This window comes from Chlamydotis macqueenii, chromosome 15 (genome assembly GCF_036417535.1).
Source record: "Chlamydotis macqueenii isolate bChlMac1 chromosome 15, bChlMac1.mat, whole genome shotgun sequence".
NCBI classification, from domain to species: domain Eukaryota; kingdom Metazoa; phylum Chordata; class Aves; order Otidiformes; family Otididae; genus Chlamydotis; species Chlamydotis macqueenii.
Window position 1 is genome coordinate 14,845,310 of NC_141570.1, and position 18,398 is coordinate 14,863,707.

At 38.6% G+C, this 18,398-nt stretch overlaps 1 protein-coding gene across 6 annotated transcripts in view; it reads left to right on the forward strand.

The window, feature by feature from the left end:
• KATNIP (katanin interacting protein) overlaps nt 1-13,906 on the forward strand; it is a 56,804-nt gene extending 42,898 nt beyond the window's left edge. For all 6 annotated transcript variants that reach the window (XM_086759426.1, XM_086759431.1, XM_086759429.1 and 3 more), the window contains 8 exons: nt 2,205-2,362; nt 2,690-2,754; nt 3,847-3,957; nt 5,857-5,996; nt 8,431-8,532; nt 9,165-9,325; nt 11,690-11,778; nt 13,177-13,906. In XM_086759426.1, coding sequence (XP_086615552.1) covers nt 2,205-2,362; nt 2,690-2,754; nt 3,847-3,957; nt 5,857-5,996; nt 8,431-8,532; nt 9,165-9,325; nt 11,690-11,778; nt 13,177-13,244 — 894 coding nt within the window. In that variant the 3' untranslated portion in view covers nt 13,245-13,906. The remainder of the gene's footprint in view (nt 1-2,204; nt 2,363-2,689; nt 2,755-3,846; nt 3,958-5,856; nt 5,997-8,430; nt 8,533-9,164; nt 9,326-11,689; nt 11,779-13,176) is intronic.
• The last annotated feature ends 4,492 nt before the right edge of the window (nt 13,907-18,398 follow it).

Sequence of the window (18,398 nt, forward strand, 5' to 3'; positions counted from 1 at the left end):
TAGCCATAGCTAAAATCTAACATGGAATTTGGTCTTTGGAGATCAAACCATGAAAGAAAAAAAGATATATTTTCACAGTTTACTTTACTAAGTAGAAAAAAAGAGGTGAGCCTGATAAAGTGTGCATGAAGGTGGCACACATGTAAGTCCCATTAGAGTTAGTGGGTACAATTTAGACAAGGAGTTCATATCTGCAGTCCTCTAAAAGGATGAAATAAGTTATTTGGAAAACTGAAGATGCAAGGTATCTGCTGGGCCACCGTCTTAACTTTAGCCTCTTAAGGCTTTAGACTGTAAACCTAGGGCATCGTGACATCTGTCTCTTAAAAGTATTGCTGTTCCTTCGAAGAAACAGTCCCTGGGTGTGAGATGTAATGAGTTGCTAGGCAGCTGCAGCCTGGTGGGTTCTATTCGCAGCCTTAGTGTGAGAGGGTGATGGCGGTGAGCTGTCGAGATGAAGGCTTGTGCGCTATTTTTGGCTCTGTGAAAAATTACCTTGTGGAAGCTTTGTTATGCGATTTGTAAAATGCTATGTGCGACGGTTGAGTGCCCTCTCAGATGATGAAAATTGCGTAGAAATGAGGGCTGTAAAGGGCACATAAATATAAGCAGCTGTGGTATAATAGGTAAGATTTCATCTCTGAGTCTCCAGGCTTCCCATTCAATACGTCTTTCCTAAACTGAAGTGTATTTCAGTGGCTTTTTCACTGCCTCTCCTTAGCCTGGCAGACTGATTCAGCTGGAAAGTAACATGCACAAGAGTTTCTGATATGAAGAGGATATTTCCTTTCTTTACTTCCAAGCTTATTAAAGATGAAACCAGAAATAGTTATTTCTCCATACTTGATACTCACACAAACATTCCCTCCTAATTAATCTTCATGCTGTTTGGAAATGAACTGAGCCAACTCCTCTAGCCCAGTACAATACCCAAGGCTTTCAAGTGAAGAATTTGTTGTGTAAAAAGCAAAAAAACCAAAAATTATTTGCTTTTGGGATATTGCCTGTGTAAATTACTGAAATTGTAATTGAACAAAAAATGGTTTACAAATGGAAAAAATATGAAAAGCATCACGAATATCGGGTCACTGATAATATATAGGCTTTGCAAAAAACTCAGAATATTTTTAAGTTCTTGTCAGATAGACACCTGAAATGGGAATTTTAACTATAAATACATATATATTTTAAATAGAAATCCTGATAATGAAAATTAATTATTTGCATACAAAGCTAAGTTAACCTCAAATTATCATATATACATCACTCAGTATAAAATCCAAAGGTTAGAAAACTGACTCGCATTACCTTTAGACTAAATTAAGTCTTTTGTTAACTAAATGACTCTATTTTGGTTCAGTCCATTAATCATCGAGCTTTAATTGTAGTGCTAGTTATAAGGCCATTTTGTTATATTTTACAGGTAGTATTCCTTTCTAAACCAGTAGTGAGAGACTCGGTGCAATAAATGCTGCTTGTGATTCACGTTAAGTTGTATTTCACGTATTTCAGGGGAAGACGCAGTGATAATTGTTGCTGCATGACTGAATTGTTACGTGAGTGGGATCATGCGTACAAGATGGTGCTAATGGGGGAGAGTGAAGGGGTTAGGCCTCCCTCATCATCTGAGTAAGCGTTTTCTATATGTGCAACAAAAGTCTGCTCGCAAGACGCCACTAGGTTTATGTTTCTTGAAGGCTGACTTGGCTAGTGCTGAGCAATCAGGCCTGATCCAGCAGTGCTTTCAGGTGCACGATGACTCTGTCTCCTCAGTTCACTTTTGAGACGTGTGCTGGGTCTGTCTGTTCTGTTGATGTGTGTGTGGATTGCTGCAGGCTCAGGAAGCTTCAGTTTGCTGAGATCTAGTGAGATGCAGTAATTGAAGGATCTCTTCAATATTTTTTTTTCCTTTTTCCCCCAAATCCTCCCCTTTTCCAACCCCCATCAATCTTGTCAGTTCAGTCCCTGTCAGCTATGGTCCTCTGAATTGCACACTATGGGTTGCAACTGGTATCTGCTGGTTTAGGCTTTCTTTTGCCAAAGGATGTCATGCTATAGAGGAATGAAATAAATATAACAAAGTTACTGAAATTATTTCCACCTCTGAGGTGAATGGCAACTGCTTTGGATCTGGTTTATTTTATGTAATGTAATATCATATTGTGTAATGTAATAAGATGTTACGCTGTGTTACTTTAACCAAGGCTAAGGTCGTCCACGTGCTGCTGGATGGTCACAGCATCTCCCCGCCAGACGGCTTTCTTATCCGCAAGGGACCAGGCAACTGCCATTTTGACTTCGCCCAAGAAATTCTCTTTCTTGACTATCTGCAGCCCCAGCTGATTAATAAAGTACAAAGGAGGTAAAGTAGGATGTTTTTGCTATCTGAATCACACAATTGCTCTTAACTGTTTAGTGTTCTTTCATATTGTCTGTTGAAGCCAACCTGGATGAAAATATGAAGCACTTTGAGCAAAATGTTTCACTTATTATCTGGTTAACAGTATATAATTGAGATCAGAGGACAATCTAGTCCGTGATCACAGATGGGGGGATTGGGGTGGTGTTTGTGTAGGCTTAGTTCTTTGGTTTTGTTCTCCTCTTTTCTGAATGAGCCAGGGGTACCTAAAGAAACTATTTTGCCTTGGTGGTTTGGGTTTTTTTTTAGTTTTTTTTATTTTTTTGGCAGGGCTCGTTCAAAGAGAATGGAACAAGCTAGTATGGACTATGAAGCACCGTTAATGCCATGTGGTTGTATCCTTCTCTGTCATTTTCTTACTTGTCATATAGAATATTTTAGAGTTATATGATTATTAGTCCTGAACTTTTTGAATCCAGCAATTTCTGGTCCTTTAAGAAATTAAGAAGATACCAATAGTATGAGAAAGACTTTAAATATGAACTAGGAATAAACAAATGGAATATAATATGTGAATATGTGAGCTGTTTTCAGATACTTTGGTAGCTTTTTCTCCTGACTTTTATAATCCGTTCAAGCTGGAGCTAGAGGTCCATTAGCACGGTATCCAGCCAGCCTATCAAAGCTAGAAGTAGTTTTCATATCTTTACCTATCTTTGAATATTTGTCTAATTTTATATCTTTATTGAGGTTAGCCAGAACTGTGTAATTTTTTGCCATTTTTTCATAATGTTTGTGACTGTTTAAGCTTATGTTTTCCTAGCCTTTTGTGATAATACTTACTGCCATGCCATTCCTCTGTTTGATGGAGCCTTTAAATCCATTAGGCTATTCTAAACAAGTTTGAAGGCAATGAGGTCTCAGCAATACTAGGTTCCTGCTGGTTTTGTGAAAATCAGTGCCTGGATAGAGGAAAGAGATACAAGTGAGTGCTCCATTAGAGGAACGGACAGCACAGGCTGCATTGTTACATTTTCTGCAGTTCAGTTCAGGGGAATACTGCCTGGCCAGTTATCACCCATGTAATTCAAAACTAGGCAAAGGCACGTTCAGGGTACGCAGGAAGGCAGTAAAGGCTCCAAATAGGAGCGGTGGTATTAATAAATTGCAGCGTACAAGAAGGTGAGACTTTTGCCTATTTGTGCCACCTGCAGATGTTAATTTGTGTGTGTTTTCTATCAGTGATAGAAAATGCAGACTTCTTGTCTTAAAAGAAAATAGTTTATGCAGAGAGGTTTAAGATATATTGAAGTCAGAAGTGAGAAACAGCTTGTTTTTCACTCATGATGTAACTCTCCTAAACTGCAAATAAGAGTGTCTGACATCAAGATGTGGGCTGCATAATGATTTTTGAAACTGCATATTAAATAGTCTGTTAGGACAAAGTATCAGTATCAAAATTTTCCTTATCGCTTTTTGCTTCTTAGTCATTTTCCAGTTTCAGCTTCTGACAAGTTGGGGCGATCCGTACTACATTGGTTTGAATGGACTTGCGTTCTTCAATGAACATGGAGACCAGATCTTACTAACTGAAAACAGTATCCTTTACAGACCTAACAGTCTATCCCTTTCAAATATATAGTTTACTCCCTGGCAAATTGTCACATGGCATCACTTGCTTCTTCTTCCAAATTACCAGTTCCCCTTTGTTGATTACTCTGCTTGTATTTCTCTATATTTGCATGCTGATATTTGTTTCCATGTGTTTTATTCTCTGAATGGGATACACCAGCAAAGCAGTTCTTCTGGCCCCCTTCTACCTGCTGTTTGTTTTCCAGCTATAGTGTATTCTGAGGGCAAGGTTAGAAAAGGGAAGGCTTAAGAAGGATATGGAATTTTTGCTATCAACATTTATTTCTTTGATGGTATGGGAGGACCAGAAAGTTTGATGAGCTATAAATTCATAAGAAAAGGTTGAGCTCAGTTCTTTGTTATGGAGTCTTTCATTGTACCACAGGAAAGAAATTTTTCATAACTGTTGTTCTGGAGCTTCAGGCTATTCTAGACACCTGATCCAGTCGTGATGATACGGGCTGAGACTGAGTTTGATTCAGTGTTCCCTGGGTAACCAACAGAGGGAATGAAGGACGTGTTGGAAAGATTCATAGTCATCAGGGTTACACTTTAGTGCTGTGTATCAGCTAAAGTCTCTTAAGAGCCAAAAGCTTCGTACCTCAACATATAATTCATGTAGGTCAGTCACATGGGAGAAAGAGTTTCTTAGCCAACTAGATAAAAAACATAGATGCTGAATGAATTGTGTGTCTCTAAGGATCCTCATTGTCTAATAAATAGAGGATACAATGAAAAAGGTAATAAAGGCTCTTTCCTGAGTGCTATTTTCATTTGTATCTTGTATGATGCGTGATGAACTCGAAACATTGGTAATGGAGAAGCAGCATTTTGGAATTGAAAAGTGATAAAAGATTCTTTTTAAGAATAGAGGATCTTTAGCTTTTAAATGATATGTCTTTAGAGTACAATACAATACCGGGTAGATACCTTGTTTTGAATGATCACCCATTTCCGCTTGTACAGTAGCGTTGCTTGTATGCGTTAGGATCCCAAAAAGAGCATGTTTGTCTCAGTGCAGCACTAACTGTGATAATTCAGTGCTGAGTCTGGAGCAAGCTTCTCTTAAACAGCTGAGATGTTGCTGTGTTATTTCTTGAATGCCTCATGAATACTTACAGGTTCAGGCCTTTCAGAAAGCAGGACAAGGGGAATTAGTGTTGCTCAAACTAGATTGTTAAGGATTTAGCATTCTGAAGACAGTGCCATCCAGCCAGGTTTCTTTCCATGTCTTTAATATACATATGTTTTTAACATAAATGATCTCTCAGAGAAAATCTAGTTACCTGGAAAGCCTGTTCAATAGAAGGTTTAATATTTCTCTCTCAAGGAACTGAAAGAAGGCCTTATTAGACAGTTAACCGATTTTTATCGCAAACCTTGAGGAACTCAAGCAAAACCTACTCTGACTGATGGTGACCTTCTGCAAGGATAATTTCTTAAGAGATGTTTCATATGAGGAGTTTTCACAAGTTCATGCTAAAAAAAAGAAAAAAAAAAAAAAAAACAAAATGGGGATTTGTCACAAAAAAAACCTGGGAAGTGCTTATTCCTGATATGGGAAGTTTATTGGTGAAGTCATAAATATGTACCTGAAAATAAATTAAATAAAACTCAGCTAGTTAATTTCTTCCTATTTAAAAAAATAATTTTCAATGCCAGAATCTGTAAAGATTGTGCTGCTTTTGAAAATGTGCCCCCAAATTCCTCAACTACCCAAGTGAAGTACTTGGAACATTTTTAAATTTTACTGCTTTAGTGGGGAGTACTTGCTTGAGGAATCTGGTAGAGCGAGTGTGAACTTTTAAATATGGTGTTTCTGAAATGTTCTTTTTGGTTATTTAAGCTTAAAGTTTTTTTTCCAGATATTGCTGCTTTTCCAGATAGCGTCAACATTTTAGAAGATGTATCTGGAGACATCCGAACTCCAGACAAGCTCATTGACAGAGTGAATGACACCACCGATGGCAGACACATGTGGCTTGCGCCAATTCTTCCTGGTTTGGTACGTTTTCCCTTTCCATGCCATTTTAGTGATGTGCATAGATGTAGCTAGAAGCATAAAGGAAAGAGGAAGCATGCATAATTTTTAGGTAAATTTTGTAGAAGTAAATGATGCTAAATGACTGCCTTTTAGAAGAAGGTATTTTTATTCCAGTTTCTCTTCACTGCACAGATAGCAATATAGATTTCCCAGTTTGTGATCTACTGTCTCCATGGTGCAACAGCAGAAGAATTTCCAACGGTAGCATAGATGTTTTTTCAGTTACTGTGATAAAGATGCTGACAAAGGAGTTCAATATGCCTGTTTTGTGTGGTAAACACCTTTCAAATGGGAGCAGACTGAGATCTTAAATTTGATTTTACGAAAAGCAATGAATGTTGTTCCAGCACTGAGAATTTTTTAAATCTCAATATCTGCCTGGAATTCAAATTCGTAAATTAGAGATGACAGTATTTCATGTCCTAAGGCCACAAGTGATTCATCCCTTTTAGAAGCCCCATGTTTAAAATATGGAGTACCAAATATCTAAACAGGAAAAGCAGATAAACTTAGATGAGTTCAGACTTTGTTTTGGGAGAGGACATTTTGTATGGAGCTGTTATGGACATAAATAAAATATATTTATTTCTTAGAAGACAGATTTCAAAAGTAACAAAACATAAACCTGAGGTACGATGTGTTATAGTTTACTGTGTTGGAAAAATCCTTGCTCCATATGTTACAGTTATTAATTAGAATATTAAAAGCAAAGAATAAAGTCAATGTTGAAAACAATTAATGTATCACTAGATACATGTAATGCAGTGAGTATAATTAAGATAAAGCTTTTAAGCTTTCCTTTATATTATACTTGGGAATACTGACCACTTAGATTTCTTAGGAAAAGGGAAGGTCTGTGTAATGCTGGAGGCTCCTACTCTCTAAATCCCACATCTTGAATCTTGGTAATTAATTTGCTGGGACGCTCAGATATCCACTGTAACATTATGAATGATTAATTTGACAACTGTCTGAGTTGGCTGATGTCCTTAGAAAAGACATGCTTGCAGAGTCTATTTCATTCTGGCAAAAGGAAACAACAGGACCTGGAGTTCTAGCACAGATGCATCCACTGTTTTGTGGTGTTATGTCTGACACCAAAGTACTGGAGAAGAACATAAGAAAAGAGCATTAAAAGGGTAAATTGATGAAGTTGTCATATGCAGGAGGGAAGAATAAGCAATTTAATGGCATTTTCTGTCCTTAGATTGTAGCAAATTACACCATTTCAAGATCCACATAGTACTTTTCTCTCTTCCGTCTTCCACGGTGTGGCCGTGCAGCCGGGGAGTGCGAATGGGTTCAGCAATCAGCCTATTTATTCATGCTCGTCCTCTGTAGCTGGGATGCTGAACCACAGCTGCTCTGTACTTCCACCCTCACTGCTAGGCTGCTTTGAAACATGTCGGTTGCCTAGAGGTCTGAATTAACTCTTTGCTATATTGGAAGGTTCAGAAGTTTTAAGTAAATGTTATATTCTAGCCTTTATTTTCCTTTCTAAATATCTTTTTCTTTCTGAAAATGTTTCTTTTGCAAATTTATTGCTAATGTAAGTACAATTTGGGTTCTTTTTTCCCCTGTTACTGTTTGTTGTTTTGTTTGTTTGAATGTATTTTCCATCAAATTTATCATTTGCTGTGACACTAACAATTGCTATTGGAGGTAATGCCCCACTTGCCTTCTGGAAAATCACAGATATAAACAGTTCTGTTGATCACATATACCTTACTTTCTTCAGTTATAAAAAAAAAAAAAATAGCATAATGATTTTATACAACTAACAATATCTTCTCCAGTGCATCAAAGGATTAAGACTTCAGAGGATGCTAGAGGTGAAGCTTAAGATATGTTGGCCTGAAGTTGATACAGTAGCTCATAAAAGGAATAGCGTAGAATTAACTGTAACAGGCAAGATTGATTTCCTACAGCCTAATCTTTGGTCTTAACATCTGACATTAATGTCACTGAAAGTAAGATGAACAATATCTCAAGCAATTGTTGTTTAGCCAGCTTCAGGAGAATTGTCTCTACTTTCCTGTCAGTGTTCCTCACACAAAAATTTTTGCAAGAGCGTTCAGAGTCAGGAGACATGGAAGAAGTTTTATTCTTGCAAACAGAAAAGTGGATTCCATTTGTATTTGGTGGAAAGCAATGGAATAGGACAGAACAGAATAGACGCCGGCTTATATGTATATTTGAGAGGGTAGTGCTAGGGTAGTGACAACATCTGTGAATTATCAACAGAGATAACTGATGCTAAGGATTTAGGTTCAGCTGTTATCTGTCCTCTAGCTGTATCTCTTTAAATACAGACCTCTTTTGAGGGAACATGCATGAGAATTTAATTTCTTTGGGGAATTTGTGCTGTTAAATATAAATTAATTCTCTTTTACAGGTGAACAGGATATATGTCATTTTTGATGTACCTACTACTGTGTCAATGATCAAGTTATGGAACTATGCCAAAACACCTCGGAGAGGTGTGAAAGAATTTGGTGTAAGTAATTTTTATATGCATTCTGTATGTTCTGATGAGTCAGCTTGCTTGATTTCTGTGCTTATTTTCACAGCTTACTGAAGTGTGATTCCATATAATCTCAAAGGATGGGATTCATCTCATTTAACTCTTCATTTAGTATTGAAATGACTAATCTGTGCCAGTCATCTGTCCTCCCTTTTTTGTGCAGGGAAAGAACACTTTATCTGATTTTTTTTCTTAGATCATTGTCTTAAGATAGGATAATGCTTTGCTTTTTCTGCTGACTATAGAGCAGGCCTGGAAAACTAGTTTAAACTACAAACCCGAGTTTTAGACAGCTGAAATGAGGTGAGATTCATTAATTCCTAGATTTAAGAGTGATTCACTCTAGTTAATAGAATGACAATTATGTAAAACATGAAATACATTTTTAGTTACCTACTTGAAAGCCACATTAGAAACATCAGTGAGAAGACAAAAACTTGGAAAAAAAAAAAATCAAAATTAAAGTTTTAAGGAACAAAAGCTAAACTAATGACCAGACTTGGGAAACAAGTAGGACAAAATGATTTCTAGTTAATCGCTTGAGACAACTGCTGACAGCAATGACTGATTTCTAGATGTTTTGTTTGTTTCTTAAATATCTTTAGCTTCTGGTGGATGACTTGCTTGTGTACAATGGGATTTTGGATATGGTGAACTGCATAGTATCGGGCATCCTACCAACCTGCGATCCAGTGGTCCCGTATCGTACCATTCTCTTTACAGATGATGAGAAGATTTGCCATCAGGAGAACAGAACTGTTATTAGGTATGTGATTAGATCTGGGTTGGAGGAAAGAATCTTGTTTTCAAAAAATGTCTTGATGTGACTAATGTCAGCAGTACGTATATTGCTGTAGAAAATTCCCTTCCAAAGCATACTCGTCCTCACTTAATGAGAAATAGTCAATAGTTTTTTAGATACTAGGACCAAATGACCAGCTTTATTTGTAAGCATTTTTTGGCACTTACTGGGATTCATGATTCATATTTACATATGTTTTCTTAGAAACTTATAAACACAAAAGAAAGAAGTTAGAATTCCTTAGAGGAAAAAATAATAGTGATATTACACAGAGGGAAGAAAAAAAAAAATGAAAAAGAACCAAACATCAAAAGTAAAGTAAAAGTCCTCTGATTTGACACAGGTACTAATTAAGGAACCAGAATTCTGCTATTTTATAAATGTTCTAAAATAATGAACTTCTTAAATGAGAAATGAATTGCATTCACAGGAATGACACTTCAAAACCACTACGCTGGCAATCTCACAGAAAATACAATGAAATGCAGGTAAAATGTACTTATATTTAGAAGGTCAGGATTGATAGGGTCTAAAAAAACAGTCCCTAGCAAGGAAAATAAAGATTGAAAGAGTAATTTATTTTAAATGAGATTGAAAAATGAAAAATCAAAAGATTATAGAAAAACACTCGTGTACATTGCACAGCTAACAAACAATATCTTGGACATACATCACCTGAAAAAAAAGACAACAGTTTTGCATTCAGAAATAGCACGTGATTTGTTCAGAAGAATATTCAAATATTTAGAAATAAGTGGAAGGAACGGAAGCTGTTCTGATAAGAACAGAAGTTCACGTTTGCATACAGGGTTTGTTTTCCTTATGTTTCTCTAAACCATTGGCTGTTGGCCACTGGGGCTGTGGGATGTTGAAGTAAATTATTCTTGTTTGGCTGTATTGTGTTAGAGGCCCCCCCTCACTAACAAAACCACGACACATGTTTTTGTACAAGTGGCTGTGTTGTCATGGTAAAATTTAGAGGTAAACAATTTTTGAAGTGAAAAAGTTACTGAAATGAAAATGTATTGAGGAAAATAGGAGTTTTGAGAGGTTTTTCAGGGAGATCTGAAAAGGAAGAGGAGAAATGAACCTTTACTTTCTTCAGCTTAACATCTTTCTCTGAACAAAGTTATTTTACTGGAAGCAGGGAAGCACCAGTTGTAATCATAGATCTTTTTCACATACCTTCCTTTGCACATATTTGTGAGACGTATATCCTTTGATTTAGTTTTAAGAGGGATATACTTTTAGGGTCACACAAACTACGTGATCTGTTTTCCACTCAAGAACATGCTGAGTCTCCTCTCTTCTAGACTTCTGTGCAGGAGCTTTCTTGGTCTTCCTTCTTAGCCTGTTTTGCAATCTTCTGTTCCTTTTTTTCACCTACTATCCAACTGAAATATAGGGTACTTCAGCAATAGAAGACAAATCCCTTGCTACATGCTGGATAATATACCTCCATTTTAAAAATGCTCTTGAGCTTTTATGTCTTGTTACTTCTGATTTTGGCCTATTCTCTTTCACATGTCGCTGTTCAATATTTTATGAACCCTGAACTTGAGTCTGGTATTATCATCAACAGCCGAAGTTCTGATTTACTTCAGTGTTGGTTCCCTTGTTTCACTCAGACAGTTTGAGAGACATTACATTTTTCTCCAAAAATAGAAACCTATTTTGTGCAGTATTTGTAGAGAAAAGAAAAATACATTACTTTTTTTTCCAAAAGTGTGGTGGTTTTGTTTTTGTCTGTGTGAAAGGGAGATGGTGTTAGTGATGTTTTCTTTAACTTTCAATTCTGCTCACACTTCTTTTCCTGTAATTTGTTTAATTTAGTTTAACTTTGAAGTTATTACTTCTTTCCCAAAAAGAAATTGTTAAAATTTTGCAGCAGCCTGCAAACAAAACTTGTCATGGTAAATGAATTTTGCTTAGTTCAGAAAATTGTCAAATAATGCTATATTAACATTTCAAAACAGCGTTAAGTTCCATAGAGGGATTTTTATACCCTCTTTGTGCAGCACTGATTTAAAATCTCACTTTGGCTAATGCGGTTCAAGCTGTGTAGTCAGGCAAGAAAATTGTAGAGTGAATATGATATTTATATTTGAATGTGTGCCTGAATGAATGCTGGTAGTTAAAACTGCTGCGAAGTCCTTCAGGTGGATGCAGACAGAATGCCTTTCCTTTCTAGGTGGTCTCATACGATGAGGCTGTGCTTCATGGCTTTGGCCTCCAGGTCCTAAATAACCTGGTAACCTCTTCCATGACTCTCATAACTTTTCACAATGTTGATTATTTTGACTATTGTATTTATTTTAATATTTTCAGCAATCATATGGGAGATCAGGATGTACGAATGATGAATGAAAATGAGATTGTCACAAACAGCAAGAAGAAGCAGGCTGTGGCTGACCCAGGTTAGTCCTGTTTTCTCCAGTTTTCTTCTGCTCACTTTCTACAGACACAGTATGCATCATGAACGCTGTTATAGACCTCAGCTGGAAAAGTTGGGAGACTTACACCTCTTTTATGTATTTAGCTCCATGTTTTCTACCATGGGAAGGCAAACCAGGAATGTCATACTCTGGATTTTTATTTATATCTAAATCTGAAAGTGGATGCTGTATGTCAAAGACATGTGGACTGTAGTCATAGCTTATACCAACACAACTTCCTGAGAAGTCCTCAGGAAAGAAACTGACTTAAGATAAACTGAAAACATGTGTTAATTGTAGAGGTTTGCAGGTAGCTTTTGGAATAATAGGCTTGCTGCATCCCCACTGGCCTTTTAAGCAGCGTTGGAGATGAACTGTATGTGTCTCAGAATTAGCTGCTTGTTGCTCCTCAAGCAAATCCAAAATCACAATAAGTGTAACAAGGGGGGAAACATGTTGACGTTATTCCTCCTGCTGTCTTTCTGGTTGGTCTTTTCTCTTACAAAGTGATAATTAAAAAGACGACTACTTTTTTTTTTTTTTTTTTTTTTTTTTTTTCCCCCAAGGAGGAAGAGTAGATCGTATTTGTAGTCTGAAGAGTCCCAGTCATTCATTGTAAATTACTCAGAATGGTTCCCTAAATACATTACAAATTCTCGCTAAGCTGGTATATTCATGATTGGTTTTCTCTCCTGAGCATGATGCTTTCTCCAATTAGATTCTCTAGAAAGTACTACAGAATTATTTGATGGCTTTTAATAACAGTTCTGTAGGAGAAGAGTTTGAAATGCCATTGCCTGTACGAACAGAGCTTCGAAGTTGTTAGTATATTAGCACTAGCTGTGTCAAAACTATTTTGAACGTCTCTGCACCTGTTGTAATGACATCCTGGGTTCCAGTGCAGACGTACCCTGTGTCCAGTAAAGAACAGCTGTGATCGCCATGGCCATCACGTCTATTGTCCGTGCATTAAGGACACAATGTCTGTGAAGTCATCAGATGACAATTGCCTGTTGCCATCTGCCCCATGTCTCCTGCAGTGCTTACTGATACCAGCCACAGGGGTTGGTAGCATAGATTTGTAGAATGATTTGGGTTGGAGGAGACCTCAGGGGTCTCCTCCTGAGGGAGGATCCAACCTCCTACTCAGAACAATGTCAACATGGAATTCAGACCAGATTCTGCAGGAAAGCAATTCCATGAGACTGTGGAAAAACTTTACATCACTCAGTGTCAATGTAAGAAACATTACTGAGAAGAGTAGCTTAGCTTTCCTCTTGGATGGAAAGAGAAATGGATGTGTTTCTTCCTAATTTTATTCTGAGGCTTCACTGTTAATGCAAATACAGTCTTAAAACAGCACTCAATTTTCCTTAACAGCTCTGCGTCGAAAAACGTGCATGTGTGAAAAAGACTGCAAGGGAGGAAAAGCTATCAAGGGATTGTGATTGGAAAGTCCTGAATACATCCAGCCCAAAATACCTGCAATCCAGCTCTTCAAGATATGTGTCATCCAAATGGAAGATTTTCCATATCTGCTGCTGCTGAACTGCTGTCTTGTGAGAAGAAGTTTCATTCACTACAGGAAATTTTCTTCAGTAATTAAATTTAAAGCATTAATTCAATTTTTGGTGTTTTTAGTTGTCATTATCTGTCTGTTCCCCCCACCACCACCCCTTAACTGAAAATCCAGAGAGGAAGGACCATAAAGGACTGAGTGAGAACATTATTGCTAACTGACAACTCTTACAACCAAGAACTTGTGTGAAGCAGGATGGTCATAACAAGAGGTTTTTGGAGTGTTTCTCAAGCTTTAGTTCCTAAATCCTAGCTGGATGATCACAAAGCTCCTCATTAGAAGGACGTGTCTCCTTTCTGATGCCTCTAAATAATTATTTGGCAAATGTGCTTTTTAGAGGAAATTTTCTTTAACTCTCTGTTTCTGGGTTGCCACTGTCTGTTTTGATGCTGTGGCTTTGTCTCGGGGCTGACGCTGCTTCTGGCATCTGGAGAGGTTCCACTGGGTATGGAGAAATGTGATGAATGCTTTCAGAAAATGGAGTTCAGGAATTGGGTTTATCAAGGATTAATAAATAAGTTTTAGCTGTCACTTCTTTCATCTTCTGCAGTGAAATAATTATTTCTTTCATTATTTCAATACCATGAAAAAAGCAAAATAGATGTTTTGCCTGAAGTGTCACTAACAGGTGCACTACACATTCTTCAGAGTCTTCCTGCTACAGAGCAATGCTCCTTTCTCCTGTTTTGCCTGAATTTGATTATATGAACAAAGAGGCCATAGCTCTGTGCTGCCCCAACCAGTTCTGTTGCTGGCAACATGTCATCACTTTGGAGAGATGGTAAATGCCTTTTAACTAGCAGAAGGTAAGGAGTGAGCTGCATTTTTAAAATACTCTGCTGATGTAGTTGTTCAAACAAAAACTCGAACCAAGTAATTATACTGCAGGATTTGTTGCTATGCAAATGTAATTTTCACTGAAAAATTGGTGGTGGTGACAACTTGTAAATCTCTTCCGTAGAAGATTCCTCCTTTCTCATTTAGAACTCACTCGTTTTTTCCAGAGGGAACTGAACGCTCTGAAGTCAGTATACGCTTTTAGACGTGAAACACAGATACGCTATTGCAGTCCTGACACAGAATCAAAATGTGCTGCTTCCCTTTCTGTACTAAGTCAGGAGTGCAGTATCTTGTATATTTGCTTATAAAAAGCATACTTCTTAGCTGGTTTTGGCTAAACTGAAAAGACTCAAGGTAGCAATGCATTTTCCAGATTTCTGTGTTGATGGAGCAACGAAATGTATTTTGTACTAAATAGAAATCGCTTCACTTCTAAATGTAAAATAGTGTATGTGAGTATATTGTACTTTGTTTAAAGGCTTTTTGCAAACTATGCTGACAAAAGAACTCTCTGTTGTTCTGAGAACCATCTCCCCTTAGTGTTTACCAGTGTAGCTCTACCAAGAACCATTTTTTAATTTTTGCTCCAAATCAGATAACCGTTACATGCAACTCAAAATGAAAAAGAGGAGCTGAAAGGAGAGTTACTGGCAGGGCTAAGACCAGGTATTAATCCATGCCTTAGAAAGAGGAGAGGCTGTAGCAAGGTTTTTAAGACTTAAGGCACAATCACAGATTTGTCAGGTGGGCAATCTCTAGATGAGATGAAGCCTGTTGCATTGTCTGTTCTGAGAAAATTGCATTGAGCGTGAAGAGAAATGAAACCTATCGTGTTTCCTGGCACAGAATAGCAACCTTCTTATTGATCAGAAAAGGTATGAGAGGAAAGGATTTCCTACGCTCATCTGTCTTCTCTGTATCTGGCTGGAGTATCTCAAGTCCTGTGCGATGGAGTAAGGATTTTTCAACCCTGATCCTTTGAGGTAACTCTAAGTTTTGTAAATTATTGCCAAATACTTGGTCAAGCTCAAATGGGTCATAGTTCTGTCATCTGTTTCTCTGCCACCAACTCTTTCTCACTGGTCAGTCGGTAACTGCAGCCCTTTGTCACACCTTTTGCCTCTGGAAATCTGTATGCAGTGCAGCTGGCCTGGCACAGAGAGTATTGCCTTGTGTTTTCTGCCAGTCTCTCCTAACAACTCCTTTTACCCATTTAAGAGATTGCCACACTGTGAAAAGACCATGAAAGTCTTTAAAATATTTCCAGAAAATTAAGTTGTGGAACATCCTCACCTGCAGTGTGTCTGTCTGAAAGCAGGGTTTGCCAGCCTGCTCTCTGCTCTGGGGTGATGTGTGCCCCTAAGGAAGGCCTTGATTCCAGTCATGCATATACAGAAGGTAGCATAATGTTTAGAAATGACTTCATTAATTGCTGTGGTAAGAGAGGTCAGTGTTTGCCCTCGTGAGTTGGAGCTGAGATGTAATGACCCTTTAGATAACCAAAGATAATTAAGTGTCCTGGGCAGCCCTATATAGTCAAACATAGATACTCGACTCATTTTCACAATGAATCAGGGGGAGGGAAAGTTTTATTCAGTTTTTCACCTTTTCTTAACTAAGTAGTCACAAGTACATTCATATCAGACTAGCGTTTACAAGAGGGAAAAGAGGAAAAGTAAACATGCAATCAAGAAAATCCCCACAGAGCACTTGAGTTGATGGCAGGCACAGTTTCAGCAAGAGTAATCCAGGCAGAGTGAGCACAGTAACACACCATTTGACATTGTCAAAAGCATGACAAATCGAAAGGATTAATATGGATTCTTGCTGAAGCCTTTGATATAAATTATTAAACTTTTGCCCAGTTCCAATTTCTGGGCCACTCAAAATCCTTAATGTTGCTCACCTTTACCTGTAATGACTTGCTTAAAGGGCTTGGATCAAGATAACAGAAATGAGTTTTTGTCCCACAGTGGTACTGAGAAGGGCAGAGGATAAAGAAATAATCTGTGAGGAAGTACATGTCGTGCTACCTACTTTTTGATCTTTAAAAAGATATCTTTATCAGTCTTCACAGTGTAATCTGAAATCTGGGATGCCTGGGAAGGGCTGCAACTTCTGTTTTCCATTTCTGCCTTTTTGTGGTTTAATCCAGTAGAATTTAAACAGCAGTGAGAAGCACCTGTACGAGGACAAGGGAGCAAGCAGTAATGCAATGTAAAAGGCAGCATAGGAGACATGGAAGTTCGTCTATTACTGAGTCAGGAGAGTCATCCTCATTATGGAGGATGAACCCAGAAGAGCTACATGAGGAGCTAATATGGCAGCTAAACTAAACTGAGCCCTTCTGATGGCTTAGACTGGACACGGATGTGAAATTGCACCACAGCTCCTTAGGTGATGCTGTTTTCTGTAAGATTTTCTGATCTTGCTGGGCTTTTAACATGTTGCTGATGTGTTGGTCATTCCCCATAGTGATGCTCAGTCCTCTCATTTCAGGGATGTATGCCAGACTGGTAACACCTGCAAGAGCCTGACAGTGCCAGTGAGGGACTGGGTGTTGTGAGACTGGAGAGAGATCTTGTATACCAGGTAACCCACTGGAACAACCAGAGACGGGACCCACTGACAGTGATGATGTGAGGATGAGAGCAATGGGAGAGGCAGGTTGAATGTTGAGTCTTTAACCCCTCTGTGTTGCTAGGGAAAGTTCACTGCTCAGCTGTAGTCAGGTAAGAGCAAACGTAAAGTGCTGTATTAACATCTGAACTCTGGTTCATGCAGGAGATAAGTCTTTGATTCAGTCAATGGCTTCTACTCTGTAAGACAAAAGCATTTCCTGTTCCCTCCTATCTGCTTTGGCAATCCTTGCTGTTGAGTGCACCTCTGTACTAACCTGGGGAATATAGCAAGTGATTAGAGTTAAAAGCAGCACTGACATGAGCAAACATGTTGTATAGGGATGCCTTAGGGTGATCCAGGAGGCTGAGCTCTAGCAGGAGCCGCTCTCCTGGTAGGAGTCACTGAAGTAGCCAAATCTCTTCCAATATTCTTTAAAAAATGTGGACTCCAGAACACCCTGCCTAGTAATGGCTTCACCAGTTCTGTAGATACTGTAACTGTGCACACTACAGCATTTGATGCACCTTTCGGTATTCCCTTTCAGATTTTTTTCAACATGTCTACCTTTTTATAGCTACATAGAGTCACAGAATGGTTTGGGTTGGAAGGAACCTTCAAAGGTCATCTAGTCCGACCCCCCTGCAAGGAGCAGGGACATCCCTGATCAGGGATGCTCAGGGTCAGGTTGCTCAGAGCCTCATCCAGCCTGGCCTTCAGTGTTTCCAGGGATGGGGCTTCCACCACCAATACATCATTATGCTTAGAAGGTCACTCCTTTTGTCTTCCAAAATGGTCCTGAAGGTCCTGTTAAGAATCAGTCTTGCACGTGTGACCAACCTGTTTTGCTCTTCAGGTGTGTGTGCTCAGATGTATTACAATGTTAGTTTCATTTCATCCTGTTTCCCTTGTGCAGGCTGCGTGCTATCTGTGATGTCTCCAATCCCTGTGATCAGAGCACAGTGACTCCTTTTTGCATGGGGCCCTTATTTGTAGGGGTGCTGGTGCTGCATGTCTGTCTGCTTGGTTACTGTCCATTCAAAAATGCTGCAGAAATAAATGCTCATTTTGGAGATGTGCACTGACATGTCTCCTCTGAAGAGCAGAGAGGGAGGCAGGGAGGAGTATCACGCACTGGAAGAATGTTTGCTTCCATTTGAATGCTGCGGTCCTGGTGTTCAGAGCACAAGAAAGGAGGGTTCCTGACTCGGTGCTGTCTTTGCCCTTTTTTGTGACTATTTGCTTGTTTGCTGAGAAATGACTTACGACCCATGTGAGACACAAACATCCCTTTATCACACAGCTTGTATCACCCTAATGGAATTCTGTCAGCTGACGATAAAATGTGGACTAAGAAAGCAATTATAGAGTGAATCTCCTAGCTGCAGGAAGAGCTGAGAGATGGGGACCGAGTGCCCAGCTGGGGTAATTTCCTGTCCAACTGGCCTCTAAATCTTGCTGGGAAGAGATCACTTTTCCACCCTCGTCTAATAGCATCAGCTCCAGTCACCCTGCCTCAGGATCCTGTGAAGTGCTGCAGTGCTGAGATCTAGGCATAAAGGAA